We start from the raw sequence: 20,396 nt of genomic DNA on the forward strand, positions 1-20,396 counted from the left end.
GAATGATTATTTTTAAAAAAAGCAAATTCAGGTCACAGTTAAAACAGTCATGCAAATACTTTTCCTCCGGACAACCACCATATTTTCTTGTATGCGACAGAGGTTCTTTATATACACTTCACATTTGGTCACACAGAATATTATAAACATATATACTCAAGAATCGAGACTTAATAAAATAAATGATCTCTTTATCAAGGATATTCTTAAAACTTTTTTTGTTTCCATTTTACTGCAAGTTCTGGTGTTGGTGCCAGCAGTTTTATCCATCATGGGTTTTTTTTTCATTTTTGTTCAGTGCTCTTTACTTTCCAGTGTGAAAAGTTATTTCTGAGGACCTGAAACTTCAGAAGGTAGCCACAATAAGAACATGTTAAGTGTTTTTTTAAAATGATGATTCAAAGGCAAGCTTGTAGAGAAGACATAGTTAGAAGAGAGAAGGCAAATCAGATGCAGCCTCTGAAGGGAACTATTCTAATTATTACTGAAAAAAGTAATGTTATACAACTACATTCAAGGACACAAGACAAAGTACTACTTTTAAAACTAGAATGACTGAATAGACAGGTTAAAAACACAGCTGAAATAGGAAGGGAAATGGACTTAAGAATAATTTGAATTGGGACAGTGAATCATCAATCCTAGATGCTTCTGTTATCCGAATATCTCAATCACATTGTTTCACTTTTTTACCTCCCACAGTGCTCTCACTGAAATCTCAAAGCATTATTCTCATAGAACTAAATAATAGTTATCATTCTGTTAGGATTCAAAATTTCTATCCGGTAGCCATCAGGATCTTGAATAAATGCTAGGCCTTTCATTTTACCGTCATCAGGTTTCTTCACAAATTTTACCCCCAGTTCTTCAAATCTTTTACAAGCACCATGTACATCAGGAACAGCAATTCCAATGTGACCAAATCCTCGAGGGTCTGAATTGCCACTGTGGTAACTCTGGGTCTCATCATCTTCAGTGCCCCAATTGTGTGTCAATTCAAGTGTAGCTTTTCTGGAGAATACCCAAGCTACTTTTTCATCTTTATCTTTTGGGATGTCATTTTTATCCTCATAAGCCAAGAAATAGAGTGAAAACTTCATAGTGGGAAAATCTATTTTCTGGAGTAGCGTCATTCCAAGAACTCTAGTATAAAAGTCCAAAGAGTTCTTAGGATCCTTAATTCGCAGCATGGTCTGCTGCCACAGAAAATCCTTAGTGCTGGGGTCCGGGTCCGAGCAGCCACTGAGGGCAGCCTTGTCCCTAAGGCCGCCCGACGTGGGTTGCGGCTCTGCCCTGGCTGCACTGCTGTGTCACGGACGACGGCCCCCAGGACTCAGCAGCGATCCACGCTCCGCCCAAACCCTGAGTTCCATCATGGTTTTTTTTAAATCATCAGTTCAAATGTCAACACAGTAAATAAGGGACCCCTGAGGATCTTTGGACTATGCTTTGAGTGAGAACTGCTATTTTGGATTAATAATATAATTTTGAATATTTGTTCATATTTTCTTTGGACATTTGTATTTTTTATTTATTTTGCCTTTTCAACTTTTCATTCATTTTTAATGATGTGTTTCTTTTTTGTATTGATTAGTAAGAGCTTTTTATGCATACTTCATATTTGTTACAATACTTCTCTTCCCATTTGTTGTTGGCATTTAAATATGTATAATAATGATTTTGGAATTTTAGAAGTTAAAATTTTAATATATTTTCTTTTTTAATGATTTCCTCCTTTTAAATCAGTCTTTTCCCCCCATCTTCAGACTCTCTTAATCTCAAGAGAATTTCACCTATATATTCTTTCAGTCCTTTTATTATTTACATTTTAGTCCTCTATTTAGAACTCATTAATATTGGTTTTGAAGCAGAGAGCTACTTTCCCTCCCTTCCCAAAAAAATATTTGCCTCTTATTACAGCATTTACCAATATCATCTACTAAATTTTTATTTTTACTTCTTGGTGCTGATAATCTTTTAGCTTTTGAATGTTCAATTTTGAACAGAGAAATCATTGTCTTTTTTTTTAACTCAAATATATTAGGGGCCCAAGTTTTCAAAACAAAGATTATTTTGGAGAAACCACAAATTGTAATGCACTGTTCTGACCAAGCATTGTCTCCATTCATGTCTGCAAAAAAATACTTAAAGAAAAATGCAGTCTTGTAATTGGCTTTTGTACTCCTGTCTGGGCTGGTTATAGCAGTTAGTTACATTAAAACTAGTGATAAGAAGCCAAGATCAAAGGTTTGCTTTATTGGACAGTTAATTTTACAATAGGAGAAACACCTACATTTTAGTTCTTAATGATTTAGATCGTGTCTTTTTCAGAGAAAGTATAGGTTTCTTAGTAGAAATTATGTATTATACAGATAACTCATGTTCTGATTTGTTAAATAGGTGCCTAAGTGCCACTTCGTGTTTGAAAGACCTCACTTTTCAACATCCCAAAGCTGATATTGTGATTACTTGTTTTTCACTTTTAAAAAAAACCCAAATTATTAATTATTTTAGTTGAGAGAAAGTAACTTACTTTTTAAGATGACCTGTCATTTTGGATAATCACCAATCTCCTTGGCACTAGATGTGAGGTTTCTTTATGCCAGTGGCAATTGTAGTTTAATTTTAAGCATTTTAAGTTTGAGTTTCAGTTAAGTTTTTCTTAATTTCCCTATTTGGCAATGTAAACTCATTTAAATTATGGAAGAAATCTGTAGAAGTCCTTTTAATAAAACTTTGTCTAATGACTTTTGAGGGTCTCAAGAAGGAAGATGTAGAATACTAGTTATCAAGGTATCTCACTCAAGTTTCAAAGTGGTAAGAGTATATTAAAGTAATGTAGTCCCACATTGTAGACCTCTTCAAGATACGAAACTTTTAAACAAGTAAAACCTTTCTCTTGGAAGCTAACAATTATCCAGTCATTAAAAATAATAGCATTTAACAAAATAAGTAAGTATTGTTCATATTATATTTCACTACTTTTCCCAATAAGCTTCCTTTTTAGAGTGGAACACAAAATAGGGCAGCTGCTGTTTAAAAGAATTAAAAGAAACCCCAAGCCACATTAGAAATAGAATGTTACCATTCGGCCCTTCCCTCTGCGTATAGAATGGGGCCTGGCGTGGCCCTGCGTAGTGGGTGGAGTCTTTTCCTCCAAAGATGGTGGGAAGGAGAGATAGAGGGTCTTCGCCTTTGACAGTTTATTCCAGGGCCCTTCCTTGCTGAAGTATAGAGCGACTCCACTGGTACCTTTTGACTTTTTTCTTGCCTGAACCCCTTTTTTAACCATCTTGAGTATGTTTTATGTTTTTCTGACATTTTAGTGTATGATGTTTTGATATTTAAGAAAGTCTACCTTTTTTTTTTTGACACGTACCTTCTTTGCTTGTGTTGTTTCTCTTCAGTCTGTGAAGTGTCTGATAAAAGTTCTTCCTTCCATAAAAAATATGGAATCTTACCATTTGCAACAGTATGGATGGACCTAGAGCGTATTATGCTAAATGAAATAAGTCAGATGGAAAAAGACAAATACCATATGATTTCCTTATACGTGGAATCTGAAGAATAAAATAAAAGAACAAACAAAATTGAAACACTCATAGACACAGGGAACAGACTGATGGTAGCCAGAGGGGAGGGCAGTTGTGGGGACTGGGTGAAGGATTAAGAAATACAAATTAATAGTTACAGAATAGTCAAGGGGATGTAAAGTACAGCATAAGGAATGTAATTAATAATACTTGTAATAACTATATATATATAATATATGGTGCTAGGTGAGTACTGGAAATATCAAGAGAAACACTTTGTAAAGTATACAAGGGGTCAACACCCCCGCTACCCCCCCAAAAAACGGAATTATCTTCTGGAGGACGAGCCTCCTCTATTGGGTTGGTCAAAAAAGTGTGTCTAATTGTTTCCATAAAATAAGGCACATTTTTCATTTTCACCAATAATTTATTGATTTGGATATTTTGAGTATGTTGGCTCTTCTGTTGGTATAATGTTGGCTCGATTTGTTTGCTATCGACTTCAATTGGTCCACCTGACTGGAGCGTCATCCAGCAAGAAATCTCCAACATGAAACTTCACAAACCACTTTTGACACATCTGATCAGTCACAGCAACTTCTCTATACACTGCACAAATCTTATTTTTGTGTTTCAGTTGCATTTTTACCTTTCTTGGAATAGTAAAGCATAATATGCTGAAAATGTTGCGTATTTTCTTCCATCTTTTTTTTTTTTTTTTAAGAATTTATTTATTTTTAGAGAGAGGGAGAAAGTGAGAGAAACATCAATGTGTTGTTGTCTCTCATGCACCCCCTACTAGGGGCCTAGCCTGCAACCCAGGCATGTGCCCTGACTGGGCGTCGAACCAGGGACCCTTTGATTCGTAGGCTGGCACTCACTCCATTGAGCCACACCAGCCAGAGTATTTTCTTCCATCTTCAGTATTAAAATGGCTACACAAAAAAAATTTACCAATTTTTATTTATTTATTTTTTTAATGCACGCCCATATGACAGCTGTCATAATGCAGTCTAACAGAATTTTTTTTTTTCTTCTGAGAACTTAATGGATTCCCTTCCATGTGGCTTCATGCTACCAGCACACAAGCCCCACCAACACTCTTAATCTTCTCCTCAGCTCTTCTGCTGAAGAATTTGGCTTTCACAATGACAGGCTGTTTTGGGAGCCTTCTCTTCCCCAGAACTTAGTAGCCTGATCGCACCACATCAATGATGGGAGCGGCTCCGGTCTTGTTCTTGGCAGCATTTACCCGTGTCTGCTCACTGACCAGGGTCCACAGTTTATCAAGGTTGACAGCGGGGCAGAAGCTCTGGTTCCTCTTTAAGTGATAGTGCCTCATACCAACTTTCCCAAAGTAACCTGGGTGATATTTGCCGAAGTTGATCCTGTGGTGATGCAAGCCACCGGCATTACCTTGGCCTCCCAGCTGCTTCCTGTGCTTGCGGATGCGGCTGTGGCTGTGGCTCAGGTGGCCCCGAGGTTTCTGGGTCTTCCTCTGTCTGGATGGCATGTCGGCAGCCGAGATGCAAGTAATAGAATTGCTTCAAATGAAGTTAAACACAACTAAGCGCCACTAGAGACATCTTATAGGAAAAAACCAAATGAACTTTTTGGCTAACCCAGTAGTACATGCTTCCCTCACTAGGTGAATGTTCTAGGAACTGATCCATGTCAGTGTACCAGCTGCCGTTGTTGTGAGAGGCTGGGTTGACTTCAGGGAATTTTTTTTTAATGAAAACTTTCAAAGCATTTGTTCATTTCATGACAGGTGATTTCCAAGTGCACCTCCCCAGACTGCACTGAGTGTTCAGCAGTTTTTGACCAAAAAAAGCATGACCCCCATACCCCATCCTCGTTATTCACCTAATCTCACCCTGAGTAACAATTTTTTGTTTCCTCGGATGAAAAAAGTCCACAAAGGGAAATGTTTTGCTGATGTGGAAGAGGTAAAACGAAAATGGCAGAAGCACAAAAAGGCACCAAAATCAATGAGTTCAAAAAACTGTTTTAAGCAGTGGAAAGAATGTCTCGATGGGTGTATTGCATGAAATGGAGAGGACTTCGAAAGTGACTGAAGTTCAAACATACAAGAATAAATACACAATTTTTTATAAATAAATTTTGGCTCGTTTTGGGTCCCCCCTCATATGATTATCTAACCTCTATGCTGTACACCTGAAGCTAATACAAAATAATATTGAATGTAAACTGTAACTGAAAAATAAAATTAAAAAAACAAAACAGAAACAGAAGCTTATCCTTGGACTACAGCCTTTTTGTTATGTCATTATTTTAGACCTGAGTGTATGTTGTTATTAATATCTTGTCAGATATGGATGAAACTAACCAAGAGGCATTTTTTCATATTATGCTAGTACTTGCTCTAGGTGTTCAGTCGCATATTTCAGATTGCTTTTCATTTAAATTTTAAAAATACGTATTTTCTTACTTGCAATATTTTCTCATCTGTACCAGGGTTGGACTGGTCAGAAGAGAGCGGAGAGGAACTGGAGGACTCAGAGGAGGCCTCACCATACCAGGTTGCGTGGTCCATCCGAGAAACCCTCAGATACGAAAGACACACGTGAGTCTTTTTGTTTTTATTCTTAAATTAACACTGTAGTAGATGGATCTCCCCTATATATGCAAATTTGAAAAAATATTTATTGGATCTAGTTTTATTGTAAAGGAGATGAAATAGATTCCACTTGAAAAGAAATGTGCTATATTGTTGAGGAAAGTCACTCTTTAAGTTTTCTTGGTTAATTTGTTTTTGTACCTTTCCTATTTATCACTGAAGGAAATGATTGGAATAGACTTTTGAATTGAAAGGGACCTTAGTGATTATCTGAGCCCATTTCCTCATTTTGCAGAAGAGGAAATCAGGGCCTAGAGCAGTTAAGGAACTTGCCTGTGGTCCCGAGGCTGCTTGGAAATCCCACTCTGACTTCTCCTTATCTTTTCTGGCCACATCCCCATAGTTGCCAGAAGTAGTGTTCTTTTACTTCACCTGTATCTCCTGTAAGATTGATCTATTCTTAAATAGTTTAATGTGCTAAATATTTCTAATTTACTAACATGTTTTTCAAGATAATGTCATCTGCTTATTAGAAAGCTGTAGGTTAATGCAGAGCCTATCAGTGATAGTGAGAAAATCAGCCCCCTGCCTCACCCCAGGGGGACTGCTTCAGAGTCACAGGGATTCACTTGGTGCAGCTGCGATACATCCTTATTTATGGGGCCAAAAGATAACTTACAGACTTGGCTCAGTATTTTTTAAAGAGTATTGTATTTTGAATAGGTGTTCAGCAAGATAGGGAACCAGTTATCTGTGTCATGTCAACGCATAGAATTTTGAGGTATCATTATAAGAACATACACAGAGATTTAAAAATGCTTTGTTGGAACACCGAGAAGTGATTAAGCTTAGGGAACTGATTCACTGGACATAAAAGTGTAAACCAGGATTCCAGTTAACAGCGAGACATACAGCTTACAGTGAGATAGTTTACAGTGAGACATATAATCATTAGGTAGTACAGATGTTCAGTAAGCAAAGCTACATGGGAAGCATAATATAATCAGAAGCTTATTTGGGCATAGAATTAGAGCAAAGAGAAGTTAGATTTATTAATGGCCAGCGTCATTAACTTATAATAGCCTGGTGTATTCTTTTCCACTCCTGGGATTTATCTTCCATTTAGTTGTCCTTGCCTTCCCTAGCGCCTAGATAATATAGGAGAATGCTGTATTTTTTTTACTCTTGATGTTACATTTTAAAGTTTATTTTCTTTTATTCTCATTTAAGAAGGGAGAGAGATTGAGAGACTGAGAGAGACCAGGAATTGAACCATGGACCTTTGAGTTTACAGGATGATGCTCCAACCAACTGAGCCACACTGGCCAGGGCTTGATGTTCCATTTTATATGTCATTCAAGACTGTTTCATTACTATTAGCATATTCTTTCCTTCAGACAGGAGTAAAATTGAACAAGTGTAGGCTTTCTTATTCACAGATACTATCAGTCATGCTTCCAAAAGTTGATATTTGTATCCACTGAACTTGACATGGGATATTTCAGGTTAATTTTACAAATTGCTGTAAATGAGGTAACATAAGTAAATGCTCTGCAGCAGTGCCTGGTACATGGGGACAATTGATAAATGGTAGTTACGATTCCTGTTTTAATTCTGAAGGTGACCTAAACATCAGTATTGGGAGTTTTTACTTTTAATTAGGAGCATTCTCTATCCATTTCTGCCTTCTGTTCTTTCAGAGCTTTCAGAATATTTTTTTCATTGTTTTAGACTGTGACCATCCTTATTTTTCTTCATCTTTGTGGCATTTTACTTTCTTGGCCCCTTTTGCTAACTTGCTTCCTCTTTGACTTACCATGATACTCAGCTTTCTTGATTCTTTTCCTTCAGAATATTTTTCTCCTTTTTATAAGCTGTTATTCTTACTTCTTGCCTAGCTGTCACTTTACTCTTTCCCCTTTCATTCTTCTCTCTTCATTTATTTATTCACTTATTTATTCACTCAACATATTCTTGTGGGACACTTATGCTGCAGGCGCGGGGGACTCTATATTCTTTTCCTTGGCTGAAACTGAGATTGAATTTGTTTATGCATAAAATTCTAGGTTAATAGTTTTTCTTTCAGTACTTAAGATGTTGCTTACATTTCTATTGCATTGTTTCCAATGAGAAGTCAGCTGTTAATTCACATCGTCATTCACATCTTTGGTCCAATGAACTTTTTTTTTAAGTCATGTTTATTCTATTACAGTTGTCTCAGTTTTTCCCTCTTTGCCCTCCTCCACCCACCCTACCCCACTTCCCCAACTCCACCCCACCCCACCCCACTCCCTGCTCCCACAGTCAATTCCCACACTGTTGTCCATGTCCATGGGTCATTCATATATATTCTGTCTAGTCGCTTCACCTTCTTTCCACCATTATCCTCCTTCCTCATCCCCTCTAGTCCAGTGAACTTTTTGTTTTGCTTTGTTTTTCTTCTCTGACTTCTAAGAATTTTCTCTTTATCAATACTTTAAAACAGTTTGATGTAGGGTTTCTTTTTTTTTTTTTTTTTTAATGTTTCTCGTGCTTGGAATTCATTGAGCTTTCTATAGCTCTAGGTTTATGTCTCATCAAATTAGGAAAAATTTTAGCAAATTTTTTTCAGTTTTTCTTCTTTCCCCTTCTATTTGAGAGACTCTAGTTACACATATTTTAGGCTCCTTGAAATTCTCCCATAACTTACATATGTCCTGTTCATTTTTTTTGTTTATTTTTTTCTCTCTCTGTTTCATTTTGGAAAGTTTCTATTACTGTCTTCAGGTTCATTAATCTTTTATTTTGTAGCACTTAATCAACTATTAGTCCCATAAAGTATATTTTTTATATTAGATAATGTATTTTTCATCTCTAGAAGTTTGTCTTTTATATGATCATGATTTATTCTACCTTCTTGAATATATGGGATATGCTTTAATATTTGTGATGTCTGGTTTACTAATTCTGTTATCTTTATCATTTCTGGGTCTGTTTCTGTTGATTCATTTTTCTCTTCCTTATGGGTTCTGTTTTCCAGTTCTTTGTATACCAGTTAAGTTTTTTTCCTTTTATTGAATTTATGTGGGAGACACTTGTTAACAAAATTATACAGGTTTCAGGTACACAATTCTACAACACATCATCTGTACACTGTATTGCGTGTTTACTACATTCATCACCATTTATCCCGCCTGTACTGTCTCCAGTTCTCCTTACTGTCCTCCTCCGGGTAATCATCACCACATTGTTGTTCCTGTTCATGAGTTTTCTCTCTTTTTTTCTTTTTTGCTCAATCCTTCCATCCCCTTCACCCAACTCTACCCCCAACCCCGTCCCCAGCTGTCAGGCTGCTATATGTCTATGAGTCTGTCTCTGTTTTACTTATTAGTTCATTTTGTTCATTATATTCCACTTGTGAGTGAAGTCATATGGTACTTGTCTTTCTCTGACTGGCTTATTTCACTTAGCATAATGTTCTCCAGGTCCATCCATGCTGTCACAAAGGGTAAAATTTCCCTCTTTTTTCTTCTTTTGTCCACTCATCTATTGAGTGGCACTTGGGCTGCTTCCAAATCTTGGTTATTATAAATAATGCTGTAGTGAACATGGGGTGCGTGTATTCTTTTGAGTTAGCATTTTGAGTTTAAATTCCCAGCAATGGAATCACTCAGTAATGAGGCAGTCCCATTTTTAATTTCTTTTTTAAAATTTTATTTATTCATTGTTTTAGAGGGAGAGAAAGGGAGAGGGAAAGAGAGAGAGAAAAGCATGATATGGGAGAGATACATCGACTGGTTGCCTCTCCCATATCCCCAGCTGCAGACCTGGCCCACAACCCAGGCCCACAACCCAGGCATGTGCCCTGACCAGGAATTGAACCAGCAGCCTTTCGGTTCACAGGCAAGCGCTTAGTCCACTGAGCCACAGTAGCTGGGGCCCATTTTTAGTTTTTTAAAGTAACTCCATACTGCTTTCAGTGAATCTGTTCTCCCATTCAGTGGATTGTCTTTTCATTTTGTTGATGGTTTCCTTTGCTTTGCAAAAACTTTTTAGTTTGTTGTAGTCCCATTTGTTCTTTTCTTTTGTCTTCCTTGCTCACAGAGATAGATCAGAAAAAAATATTGCTATGAGAAATGTTTGAAATTTTACTACCTGTTTCCTTCTAGAATTTTTATGGTTTCGAGTCTAATATTGAAGTCTTTAATCCATTTTGAGTTTATTCTTGTGTGTGGGGTAAAAAGATGGTCTAGTTTCTTGAAGTTTTCCATCATTTTTTTTTTAACATATGTTTTCAATTATTTGCTCTTTCTCTTCTCCTTATAGCACTCTTGTGACGCGAATGTTGGTGCACTTGAAGTTGTTCTGGAGGCTCTTTAAACTATCCTCATTGTTTTTGGATTATTTTTTCTTTCAGCCGTCCTGATACGGGGTTTTTTACCTTCTTATAGTCCAAATTGCTGATTGATTGTTGTTTTCATCTACTCTCCTGTTGATTCCCTATAAATTATTCATTTCAGTTAGTGTATTCTTCTTTTCTGACTGGTTCTTTTTTATGGTTTTCATTTTTAAGTCCTGTTGGAGTTCTCCGTAAGTACATTGAGCATCCTTTTTTTTTCTTTTCTTTTTTTTTTTAGACTTTTAGAGAGAGCAAAAAGGAAGGAGAAAGAGAGGGAAAGAAACATCAATGTGTGAGAAACATCGATCGGTTGCCTCTCACATGCCCCCAACTGGGTACCGGGCCTGCGATCCAGGCATGTGCCCTGACAGGGAATCAAACCAGTGACTTTTTGGATTGCAGGCTAGTGCTCAGTCCACTGAGCCACACCAGCCAGGCCTCACTGAGCATCCTTATAACAAAATTTTATTTATTTATTTATTTATTTTTAAGGAGGATACACCACTGGAAATGCAGCCACAGCACGCTATTTATTTATTCATTCTTTCTTTCTTTCTTTCTTTTTAGAGAGAGGGAGAGAAACATTGATCAGTTGCCTCCCATACACACCCTGAATGGGGACCAGCTTTGCCACCTAGGCATATAACCTGACTGGGAATCAAACCCATAACCTTTTGGTATATGGGACAACACTCCGGCCAACTGAGCTACACTGGCTAGAGCATAACCAGTGTTTTGAACTTTGCATGTAGTAAATTGCTTGTCTCCATTTTGTTAAGTTCTTTTTCTGGAGTTTTGTTCTGTTCTTTCATTTGAGACACGTTTCTTTGTCTCCTCATTTTGGCAGCCTCCCTGTGTTTGTTTCTGTGAATTAGATGAGAGCTGCTATGTCTCCCAGGCTTGGTAGAGTGGCCTAATGTTGTTGGTGTACTGCAGGGTCCAATGGCATAGCCTCCCCTTTCACCGAGCTGGGCATTCCACTTGCATCTTCCTTCTCTCATGTGGACTGTGTACACCCTCCTGTTGTAGTTGAGCCTTGATTGCTATTGTCGCATCAGTGGAATAGATTTATCCCCAGGCTGATTGGCTGCATGGACTGGCTTTAGCCACCGTGGTAGATCAGCTGTGTAGGAGCCCACCCCACAGAGCAGAACTTACTTCAGTGGGGTTCTGGTGCCCACTGAGTTCTCTCCTTGAGTGTGTTACTTATGGAGGTGGTTGGTAATGCTTTGATGTGGTCTGAAGCTGTCCATCTTGTATGCTGACTCAGGGACCCCCCTGGGAAATGCAGGCCAAGGACAGCTGCCTCCTGTGTGCTGTCCCGGGCTATGCAACTGGAGCTACAAAGCAATCTGTAGATGGCTGCTACTTGTGCTGGGCTTGGAGGTATCCAAGAGAGGCTACCCTCTGTAAACCAAGGCCAGCTACTTCTAGTACCAGTGCCATGCCTTGGGCCACATAATGAGAGATATGAGGCTAGATGCTGCTTGTTTGAGAGATTTTAGTAAACTCTGAAGCATAAGCCATGAAAGCTGTTAGTATGGGAAAGCCACTGCAACTTGGGTGGGCCCAAAAATTGGATGGGGTTTCAGGGAACCTCAATAGAAGGCAGAGGGTGGGGGAGTATGAACAGTGATAGCGAGGTTGATGGAGACTCAAGTGTGGCATCCACCTGCTGATATGAGGGGAGAGGGATCAGAAGAGGAACAGTGGCCTCTGCCAGCACTTTTGTCCGGCCCCCATCTCTTGCCCTAATGCAAGACACACACTGTGTTTTGTCATGTATAATGTACCGTAACGTGGGTGTGCATTATACATGGGATTATTATACCCATGGTATATAATCATTATACCCATGTATAATGCATATCCTTATTTTTCCCTCAAAAATTTGGGCAAGAAGTGTGCATTATACATGGCAAAATATGGTAAGTTCCTTCCTGTGTGTCTCTTGTACCTTTCAAGCCACTGCCCCAGTGCTGGAGCTCAGAGGGAGTGAATTGGAATACATTTGTGCATGGGCCCTTTAAGAGGAACTGCCTGGGACATCAGAAGCCCTCTGTCTCACTCAGCCACCGTCCCCGCTGATTTTTACAGCCAGAAGTTATGGGCCCTTCTCTTCCTGGCATTGAAATCCTGGCTGGGCTAGGGAGCCCTGTGTGGGGCTGGGACCTCCGGCTCCTGAGGCGGAGGGACCTCCAAAGCCGAAATATCCTACCTGATTTTTATCTGCCACATGTGGGTTTGGGACCACTTTGCAGCGTCTTCGTTTCTCCTACCAGTCTTTATGTGGCTTTTTATATCCTTAGTTCTAGGACTTCCATTCAGCCAGATTTCAGGTGGCTCTAAATGATGGTTGTTTTGTAGTTCAGTTGTAATTTTGGTATGGTCAATTTACTTGGATTTTCTCATATGTACTGAGACTCAAAGCTTGTGTTGCTCTAGAAACTTGTCCATTTCAACATTATATAATTTAATTGGCATACTTTTTTTGTAATAGTACCTTATAATCTTTTTTTTTTCTTTACGATAAGTGGTAATGCCCTTTTTCCATTTCTAATTTTGTTAATTTGAGTCTTTTGCTTTTGGTTAATTGCGTTCTAAGTCTTGTTAATTTTGTTGATCATTTCAAAAAACCAATGTTTCTGGTTTCATTGATTTTTCTCTCATACTTTTCCTATTTTTTTATTTATTTCTTTTATAGTCTTTATTATTTTCTTCTGCTTGTTTTATGTTTAGTTTTCCTCTCGTTTCTTAATGTGGAATGTTAGGTTATTGATTTGGTATCTTCCTTTTTTTAAAATATAAGTCATTACAGCTATAAATTTCTAAGCTTCATTGTGAGATAAAGGAAAATAGTATTGGCCTCTGTACCCAGTTCCTAACACAGAGCTCCTCAAACCCTCATAATTTAGTAAGTGACAAGAGCACAGGGATCATCTTTTGTTCTTAGGAGGTGACTCCAGGTGGGCTCTTGGGTGGCTCCTGATTGGGTCCTGGTCCACCAGAAAGACCAAACGCCTATTAGAGGCTGAGAATTTTTAGCTGAACGTCATCCCCTAGAGACGGGAGAGGGGCTGGAAATGGAGTTAATACTAGATCACGTCTGCCTGACGAAACTTCTGTAAAATCTCAGTAGCATGAGGTTCAGAGAGCTTTGGGTAGGTGCACTGATGGAGTTTCTGGGAGAGCGGGTGCCCAAACAGGGCTTGGCAGCTCCCTAAGTCTGTTTCTGCCATTTTCCCTCTTGTCACGAAAAGTAGCTTACCCTCTCCTGTGCATGATAATTTAGGTTTTGTAGGTCCTAGACTTTAGAACCTTAGGTTGAGATACTTCGTCTTGCTGGGCTAAGGTTCTGTAGCCATTCAGTGCTCCTATTCATGTGCCCTGAGCGCAGCCTGTTATCTTTGTTCCTGCTTCCCACTGTAGCTTTAGTTCTGATTTTGAAGAAAATATTTGTTTGCTTAATTTTTTTTATCTTCATCTGAGGACGTGCCTATCGATTTTAGAGGGAGGAAGAGAAACATCAATGTGAGAGAGCGGTTGCCTCCTGTACATTCCCTGCCTGGAGGTGGAACTGCAGCCTAGAAATCTAACCCGCAATCTTTCCGTTTATGGAAAGGAGTTCCAACCAGCTGTGCCACGCGGGCCAGGGCTGTTTGTTTTTTGACCAAGGAGTTTGGGAAGAGATTTCCTCTACTTTCTTTGAGACCAAAAAATGCGTCCATAAATATATCTTACCTTGTATGTAGTTGTTTTGGGTTCCTTAGAGTGCGTAAGTTGCCATGTTGCCAGTGGCCTTTTATTGCTTTTTTTATTTCAACTGTTATCTGTATGTGAATAACTTGAAAATCTTTTTCTCATGTCTGACCTTTCTTTTGAGTTGGAACTGCCTGTCAGATATTTATCATCAACTATTCTGCCACACCCTAAAGTCAGCATAATTGAACTCCTTTCCCTCAGCATGCGTGAGGGAAAGCATTCTTTCCCTTTTTCTGACTCCCCTGTTTTTATCAGAGGTGTTACCTTTTTGCTCATGTTGTTTTAAAAAGATAAAGTAAAATGAAATTTATTTGGGGAATTTAATGTCATGCTTTACGATTACAGACAAGCCTGAACCCTCAGGAAATCAGGTTTGGAATTTACTGCTCTGTATTTGGAGTTACTATTAGCATTTTAATAGTGATACCTGTACTTACATTGTGATTTTACATATGTCATGTTTTTTCATTTCCTTAACCTCAGGGGTAGGCAAGCCAGCTAGCTATAGCCTCATCTCACAGAAGGACGGAGACGAACACACTTGGAAATGCGGTCGGGGCCAGGCCTGGCCCTGCCGGTAACTGGCCTTTATCTGCCTGGTTTGCTACCCTCCTTAGCAAAACTGGCTCTGTAACGTTAACGCCATAGCATCTTAGAAGTGGGAGGCATTCGGAGTTTTTCTAGTTTAGGATCACGCCAGGGATGGTCTGTGAGCCTGTGCAAACTGCTCGTTACTGGCCCACAGTAAGCTAAATAGAAAAATTATGAATAAGCTTTGAAAACTTATGTGATGATGTGGTATCCAGGGGCATCTTTCCATAGTTAATTTGAGAACCACTGATCTAGTCCATTCCTCTCTGTAGTGATAGTCTTTTCAAATAACAACTTTGGCAAGGATCACCCATCCTAGCTTTACTTTCTTTACTTGCTGTTTCTCTTCTTTCTTTTTTCTGTTACTGGCACTTCTATTCTCCTAGTGATGCAGATTCGAAGTTGCTGAGTTTACCTTACCTACCATCGCTGCCATACATACCCCACTCCGTAACCAAGCCGAGCCGCTTAGTACTTGCCGTCCCCCATCTTGGCCATCTTGGTATCTCGGCTTATGTTGTTTTATCATTGTGAGGTGCCCTTTGTGTCTTTTCTTCAAATTCTGCCCTTTCTTTACACTTAGTTCTTTCATCCAGCAGTCTTTCTAATGAACTTTGATAGCACTTTATCTGTGCCTCTCCTGTGGTACTTAGTATTTTCTATTTGCATTTAAGGTTTTTATAACACTTACGGCTCTACTAGAGCTACCAAATAAAGACCTGCTGTGGGACACGGGGGAATAATTCAGAGTGAAGGACCTGGGCCCCATCCCGTAGGGACTCTGGCTTAGCTCTGAGGTGGGTCTTGGGAATCTGAAATTTTAAGGAGCTCCCAGACTTTTTGAAGCTGAGGTCAGATGTTTGAATCATGGGTCTGACTGCCCCACTGTTTCAGTTACTGAGTCTGTCTTCTTGAATTGTTTAACTTTTGGGATGCAGTTATCTTGTCTAATTTACATTGCAAACTCCTTGAAATATTTTGTTTCTCCTCTATAGTATTTAGCATAATAGACGGACAGTGACTGTTGAATGTTGCATATATGAAAATACTGAAGTAAAATCTTTCAGTTAGTGTATCTGCAGAGAATGTATACTGAGAACATGTTTCTTAGGACATATACTAAACAGAGGTTGACAGACAGCCTGTTAATCAACTACTCTGAAGGAAAAAGGAGGGGTGCCACTTAAGAGAAATGAAGCCATGATTTACAGAAGATTAGTAAGATAATATTTATAGTGTCACATGGGTGCTATTTATGTGACAATAAAAGAGAAAGAAGGTACAATAACACGGTTGGTTGTCAAGTCTAGTGTGCATTATTCTTAACAGTAAAGAGTACGAGAATACAGAAGCGACCTTTCTAACCTCACTGGCAGTAGACTTGCTAACCAGCGCCCACACTGTTTCCTGCTGAGCGCCCGTGTGCCCTCTGCACCCCTTTCATCACGGCACTCCAGTAGGCCCGCCAATCAGCTGGCATTAGCGTGATGACGGAAGAAACCATGGTGAATGAAGTGTTGTTTAGGATATCTCCTGTACTTAAAAAAATAACATAGAATGATTATGATCCATACCATCAAAATGTTTTGTGTTTAGCAAGAAAAACGTAGTTAAAAACCAGTACGTATAAAATGGCAACTCTTTGATAATGCAGTGTTAGAATTTACTGCTATGTTTCTCGTATGGCCTATCTTTTATGAAATTATATTCAGTGTTTCCTCATAAATTCCATGTCATTTACTCAGACTTTTTAGTAAGTAAATGTAAAAAATATACATTCTTCCCAAGAATTCCTAATTACTTAAAACTTAGAAGACATTGATACGTTGTTTAATTATGATATGCTAAGAAGGTGAGGCTTCTTAAAGCATTGGGTTGCCTCCACTGCCTGCCTTATTGTTGAAATATTGTACTTGTTTTCAGCACTACTGGAATGCTGTTCCTCTAATTTTGTTGAGTATGTGCTCACATGCCACAAGTTTTAACCCTCTGCGTCCAGCCACCTTCCTCCCCCTGTTTCCCCTTTCAAAAAGTAGCCTAACAAGTGATCAGTTTTTCACTTCTCTCTTTGCACCTTCCAGGTCGGATGATGATGATACGGAGAGTAGGAGCTCCAGGGTGACCCAACTTTGCACTTACTTTCAGCAGAAATATAAGCACCTCTGCCGCCTGGAGCGGGCAGAATCCCGTCAAAAGAAATGCCGGCACACGTTTAGGAAGGCCTTGCTGCAGGCGGCCAGTAGAGAACCAGAGTGTACTGGTCAGTTACTACAAGAGCTGCAGAGAGCTGCGTGCAGTCGAACCAGGTCAGAGCCGTACGCAGCCACCTGTTTCTAAGGAACCTGTCTCATCTGTTTTCTGTACTTTTTGAGAGGGTACTTGAGGCACAATGGGTGGTGGGCATTTAAGTCTGAAATATTTATACATTGTATTTTGATTTTGTTGCTCAGATAAAGTTCTACATGGATGGCAAAATAATACTGCCATGAGTCGACATTAAAATTAAAGCATTACTATAATTTTAGTAAAGTTTGATTAAAATTTATTCAATGAAGAATTTGAGAATGTTATTTGTCTTTAAAATATATATAATGCCTAGAAATTTTGTGTTATTTAAAAGTACTATTTATGGTTTTTTAACTACAGAAGCAGCATTTTACATTTTTTTAATTAAAGCGTTCTTGAAAATTTTTTAAAAAGATTTTATTTATTTATTTTTAGAGAGGGTAAAGGAGGGAGAGAGGGAGAAAAACATCATTGTGTGGTTGCCTCTCACATGCCCCCTACTGGGGGATCGGGCCCGCAACCCCAGCATGTGCTCTGACTGGGAATCGAACCTGCAACCCTTTGGTTCACAGGCTGACACAATCTATTGAGTCACATCAGCCAGGGATGAAATGCATTTTCTGCTAATATCTACATTATCCCCCATATTATCAGTTCAAAATATTTTATAACACTGGATTTCTTTGGAGGGAATCCCTCTGTTTACAGTGCAGATACTTGGCTTATTATGAAAAATTTGAAAAATACAGAAAAAAGAAGGGGGAAAATCTCTAAATAATATCACCATTCACAAATCAGAGAGAATATTATGAACATTTTATTTTGATCTATTTCCTTCTAGTCTTTTTCTTTGTGTGTATATATGTGTGTGAAATCTGCAGTGTGCATGAAAAAGCAAAGTTGAAATCATGCAGTATTTTTTGTTTTCTGCTTTTTTCCATTTAACACTGAATTTTAATAGTTTCATAATATGTCAGTCTTACACTTCTTTTTTATATTTGTTTAAGCAAAATTTGATCTTTAATGTTTTAAGTCATGTGTCCAGCTTTTTTTTCCCTTAAAAATATATTATAAGCATTCCCCTGTGTTCTTAAAGGTTTTTTCGAAAACATGATTTATAATGTTTACATAATACTTTATTGAATGAAAAATCCATTTATTGGAAATGCAGCATTATCTGAATTTTCAATGAAGAAATTATGGTATGTTACCATTTTAGAAGTTTATCTAGGTGGTGAAAACTTAAATTGTAATTACTTAGGTTATGTACCTTTTGAAAGTACTAGTATAACTGCATTAAAAATTTCTAAAACAACTTATATAACTACGGAAATAATTTTCAATATTTAGAAAATTAGTTCTTTATTGAGTTTATTATTTCACACTTTTTACTTATTTTTGGATAAGCTCGAATATATAGTTTGTAACATTTTAGGAGTTTATACATCTAAATATTAGAAATGGCTATCTGTAGATAGTTGGGTTATTAAAGTTAAGAAAATTTATCTATAAATTTTCATTTTTCTGTAGAGATCATGAATTTCTTGTGGGGAAAACAGTTTCTTGTTTTAAAACAAGCAGGAAACTAAAATATAGCCTTTGCTTTGTAGCTATTGATTGTATTTCTTACATACCTTTTTTTTGTAATTTCATTTTGTTTTGTGTATTTTGGTTGTTATTATATTTGCTGTAAAAAAGTAACTTATTTTTCAATTGCTTATCTCAAAAAGATACTGTGCCTTTAAGAATTTTCCGCCTTTTGGCTTATATAGAGCTATTTGAAACTATGTATGTGTATCTGATACACCTGCATAATAACTGTGTCTACCATTTTTTCCCTAACTTCCCTTACTCATAGGGCTCCCAATCCTCTATTGGGGAAGCAGTGTCCTAGAACATTCTTTAAGTCTTAGTTTTCTTATTCAGAGACTTACCTTCCTCAGAGAAATATTCTTGGATTCCCTTGACTACGATAGGTCCCCCTATTACCTGTGCTCTGTATTTAAGTCTTTAAAATGTGTTCTCTTTTCTTATCTCTTATCTTTACTGTACAGGTGAGGAAGTTGAGACTTAAGCAATGCTAAGTAACTTGCCAAGGTCACACAGCTAGTCTCCTGTTCTTCATCACTTTTCTTTGTCTCTTTGTGATGTAAAAGGAATCAAATTATCACCTTAATTTTTTAAAAAAGGCATAGTTGAAACTGATTATAATTATTTTTTGAAAGCAGTTTGGGGAAACCGTTGAACTGGTCATTGTAGTCCGTATTTACATTTTATTTAATGAACATAGAGAGGTAACATGTTGGCGTTACATTGTAGTTACTGAGTGTTGAAAAATTCCCCTGCATTCTTTAAGCATTTTTTTTAAAATTATTTTTGTTTTGTTTTGTTTTTTTCTTTTCTTAGCATAAGCCGGACCAAGTTGAGGGAGGTGGAACCAGCAGCATGCAGTGGAACAGTGAAGGGTGAACCGTGCACTAACAAAGCCCTTCCATTCACCAGGCATTGTTTCCAACGTATCCTGTTAACTACATTGAGTGTGCATTCAAAAGTCTTGACTCATTCAGGGCTATGTATTTCATTCTTAAGCTTAAGTGAATGACTTTAATTTTTATATAACTTCTAATTTCCATAATGCCCTCTGAATAATTTTTTTTTGCTTATGTCATTGCGGTTCTTTATTCAAGAATCACCTCACTATAAGCAAAATTGACAGCCACTAGCAGGCTCTTCCAGAGCTGTCATTTAATTCAATTTTGTTAACAGAATTTCAGTCCCTGCAGTGGTTCTAGATAGTTTGTAAGAAGAAACTATAATAGTAATTGATGGAAAAATCAAGTCATATTATTCAGTAATTGTTTTTCGTTTTCTAAGAAAGTTATGCAGTTTTACAGTGTGCCTTTTGCTGTGGGAATAATTTGCTATTTGTCTTGAGTACAGCACTGATGTGAAGTGAATAAAAGATAAACATCACTGACTACGAAAGAAGTTATCTTCAGACAGAAAATACAATACTTGAGGAAAACTTATATTAAGGGCTTCAGGCTGTAGCTGAAGTCGTACTGCTCTCACTTTTATTAAACATTTAAAATTGAGTAACATTTAAAACATTTACATAGTAACAGTCACTGTGCTATCTGTTTGACTTTTGCCTTCCTTTTTATTGTATTGGAGTTATATTTTCACAACTTTTTTAGCAGCATTTTCTATGCCATAAAGGCTTTATGAAGAATCTTAACTATGAAAACATAAAAGGAAAAACTGG

At 37.8% G+C, this 20,396-nt stretch overlaps 2 protein-coding genes and 1 pseudogene across 2 annotated transcripts in view; 1 reads left to right on the top strand and 2 right to left on the bottom strand.

Moving 5' to 3' along the window:
• Positions 1 to 20,396, top strand: part of INO80D (INO80 complex subunit D) — a 58,611-nt gene that overhangs the window by 24,808 nt on the left and 13,407 nt on the right. The window contains exons 5-7 of the mRNA XM_054585767.1: positions 6,012 to 6,120; positions 16,927 to 17,151; positions 19,538 to 19,647. Of these exons, the coding sequence (XP_054441742.1) occupies positions 6,012 to 6,120; positions 16,927 to 17,151; positions 19,538 to 19,647 (444 nt within the window). The remainder of the gene's footprint in view (positions 1 to 6,011; positions 6,121 to 16,926; positions 17,152 to 19,537; positions 19,648 to 20,396) is intronic.
• LOC129080560 (lactoylglutathione lyase-like) lies at positions 695 to 2,129 on the bottom strand. Its single transcript, XM_054586103.1, has 2 exons — positions 2,110 to 2,129; positions 695 to 1,305 (listed from the first exon to the last, which is right to left on the bottom strand). The coding sequence occupies exons 1-2, from the start codon at positions 2,127 to 2,129 to the stop codon at positions 741 to 743; spliced, it is 585 nt and encodes a 194-aa protein (XP_054442078.1). The 3' UTR covers positions 695 to 740.
• Positions 4,592 to 5,046, bottom strand: LOC129080403 (60S ribosomal protein L27a-like; annotated as a pseudogene).

This window comes from Pteronotus mesoamericanus, unplaced genomic scaffold (genome assembly GCF_021234165.1).
Source record: "Pteronotus mesoamericanus isolate MK-2021 breed Mesoamerican mustached bat unplaced genomic scaffold, CSHL_Meso_final contig_90, whole genome shotgun sequence".
Taxonomy (NCBI): Eukaryota; Metazoa; Chordata; class Mammalia; order Chiroptera; family Mormoopidae; genus Pteronotus; species Pteronotus mesoamericanus.

Excerpts from the sequence above, each read along its gene's own strand:
- LOC129080560 (XM_054586103.1), bottom strand. The coding sequence starts at position 2,129 with ATGAATGGAGACAATGCTTG. Across the intron at positions 1,306-2,109 it reads ATGAATGGAGACAATGCTTG|CAGTGCAGCCAGGGCAGAGC; the intron begins GTCAGAACAGTG and ends TCCGTGACACAG.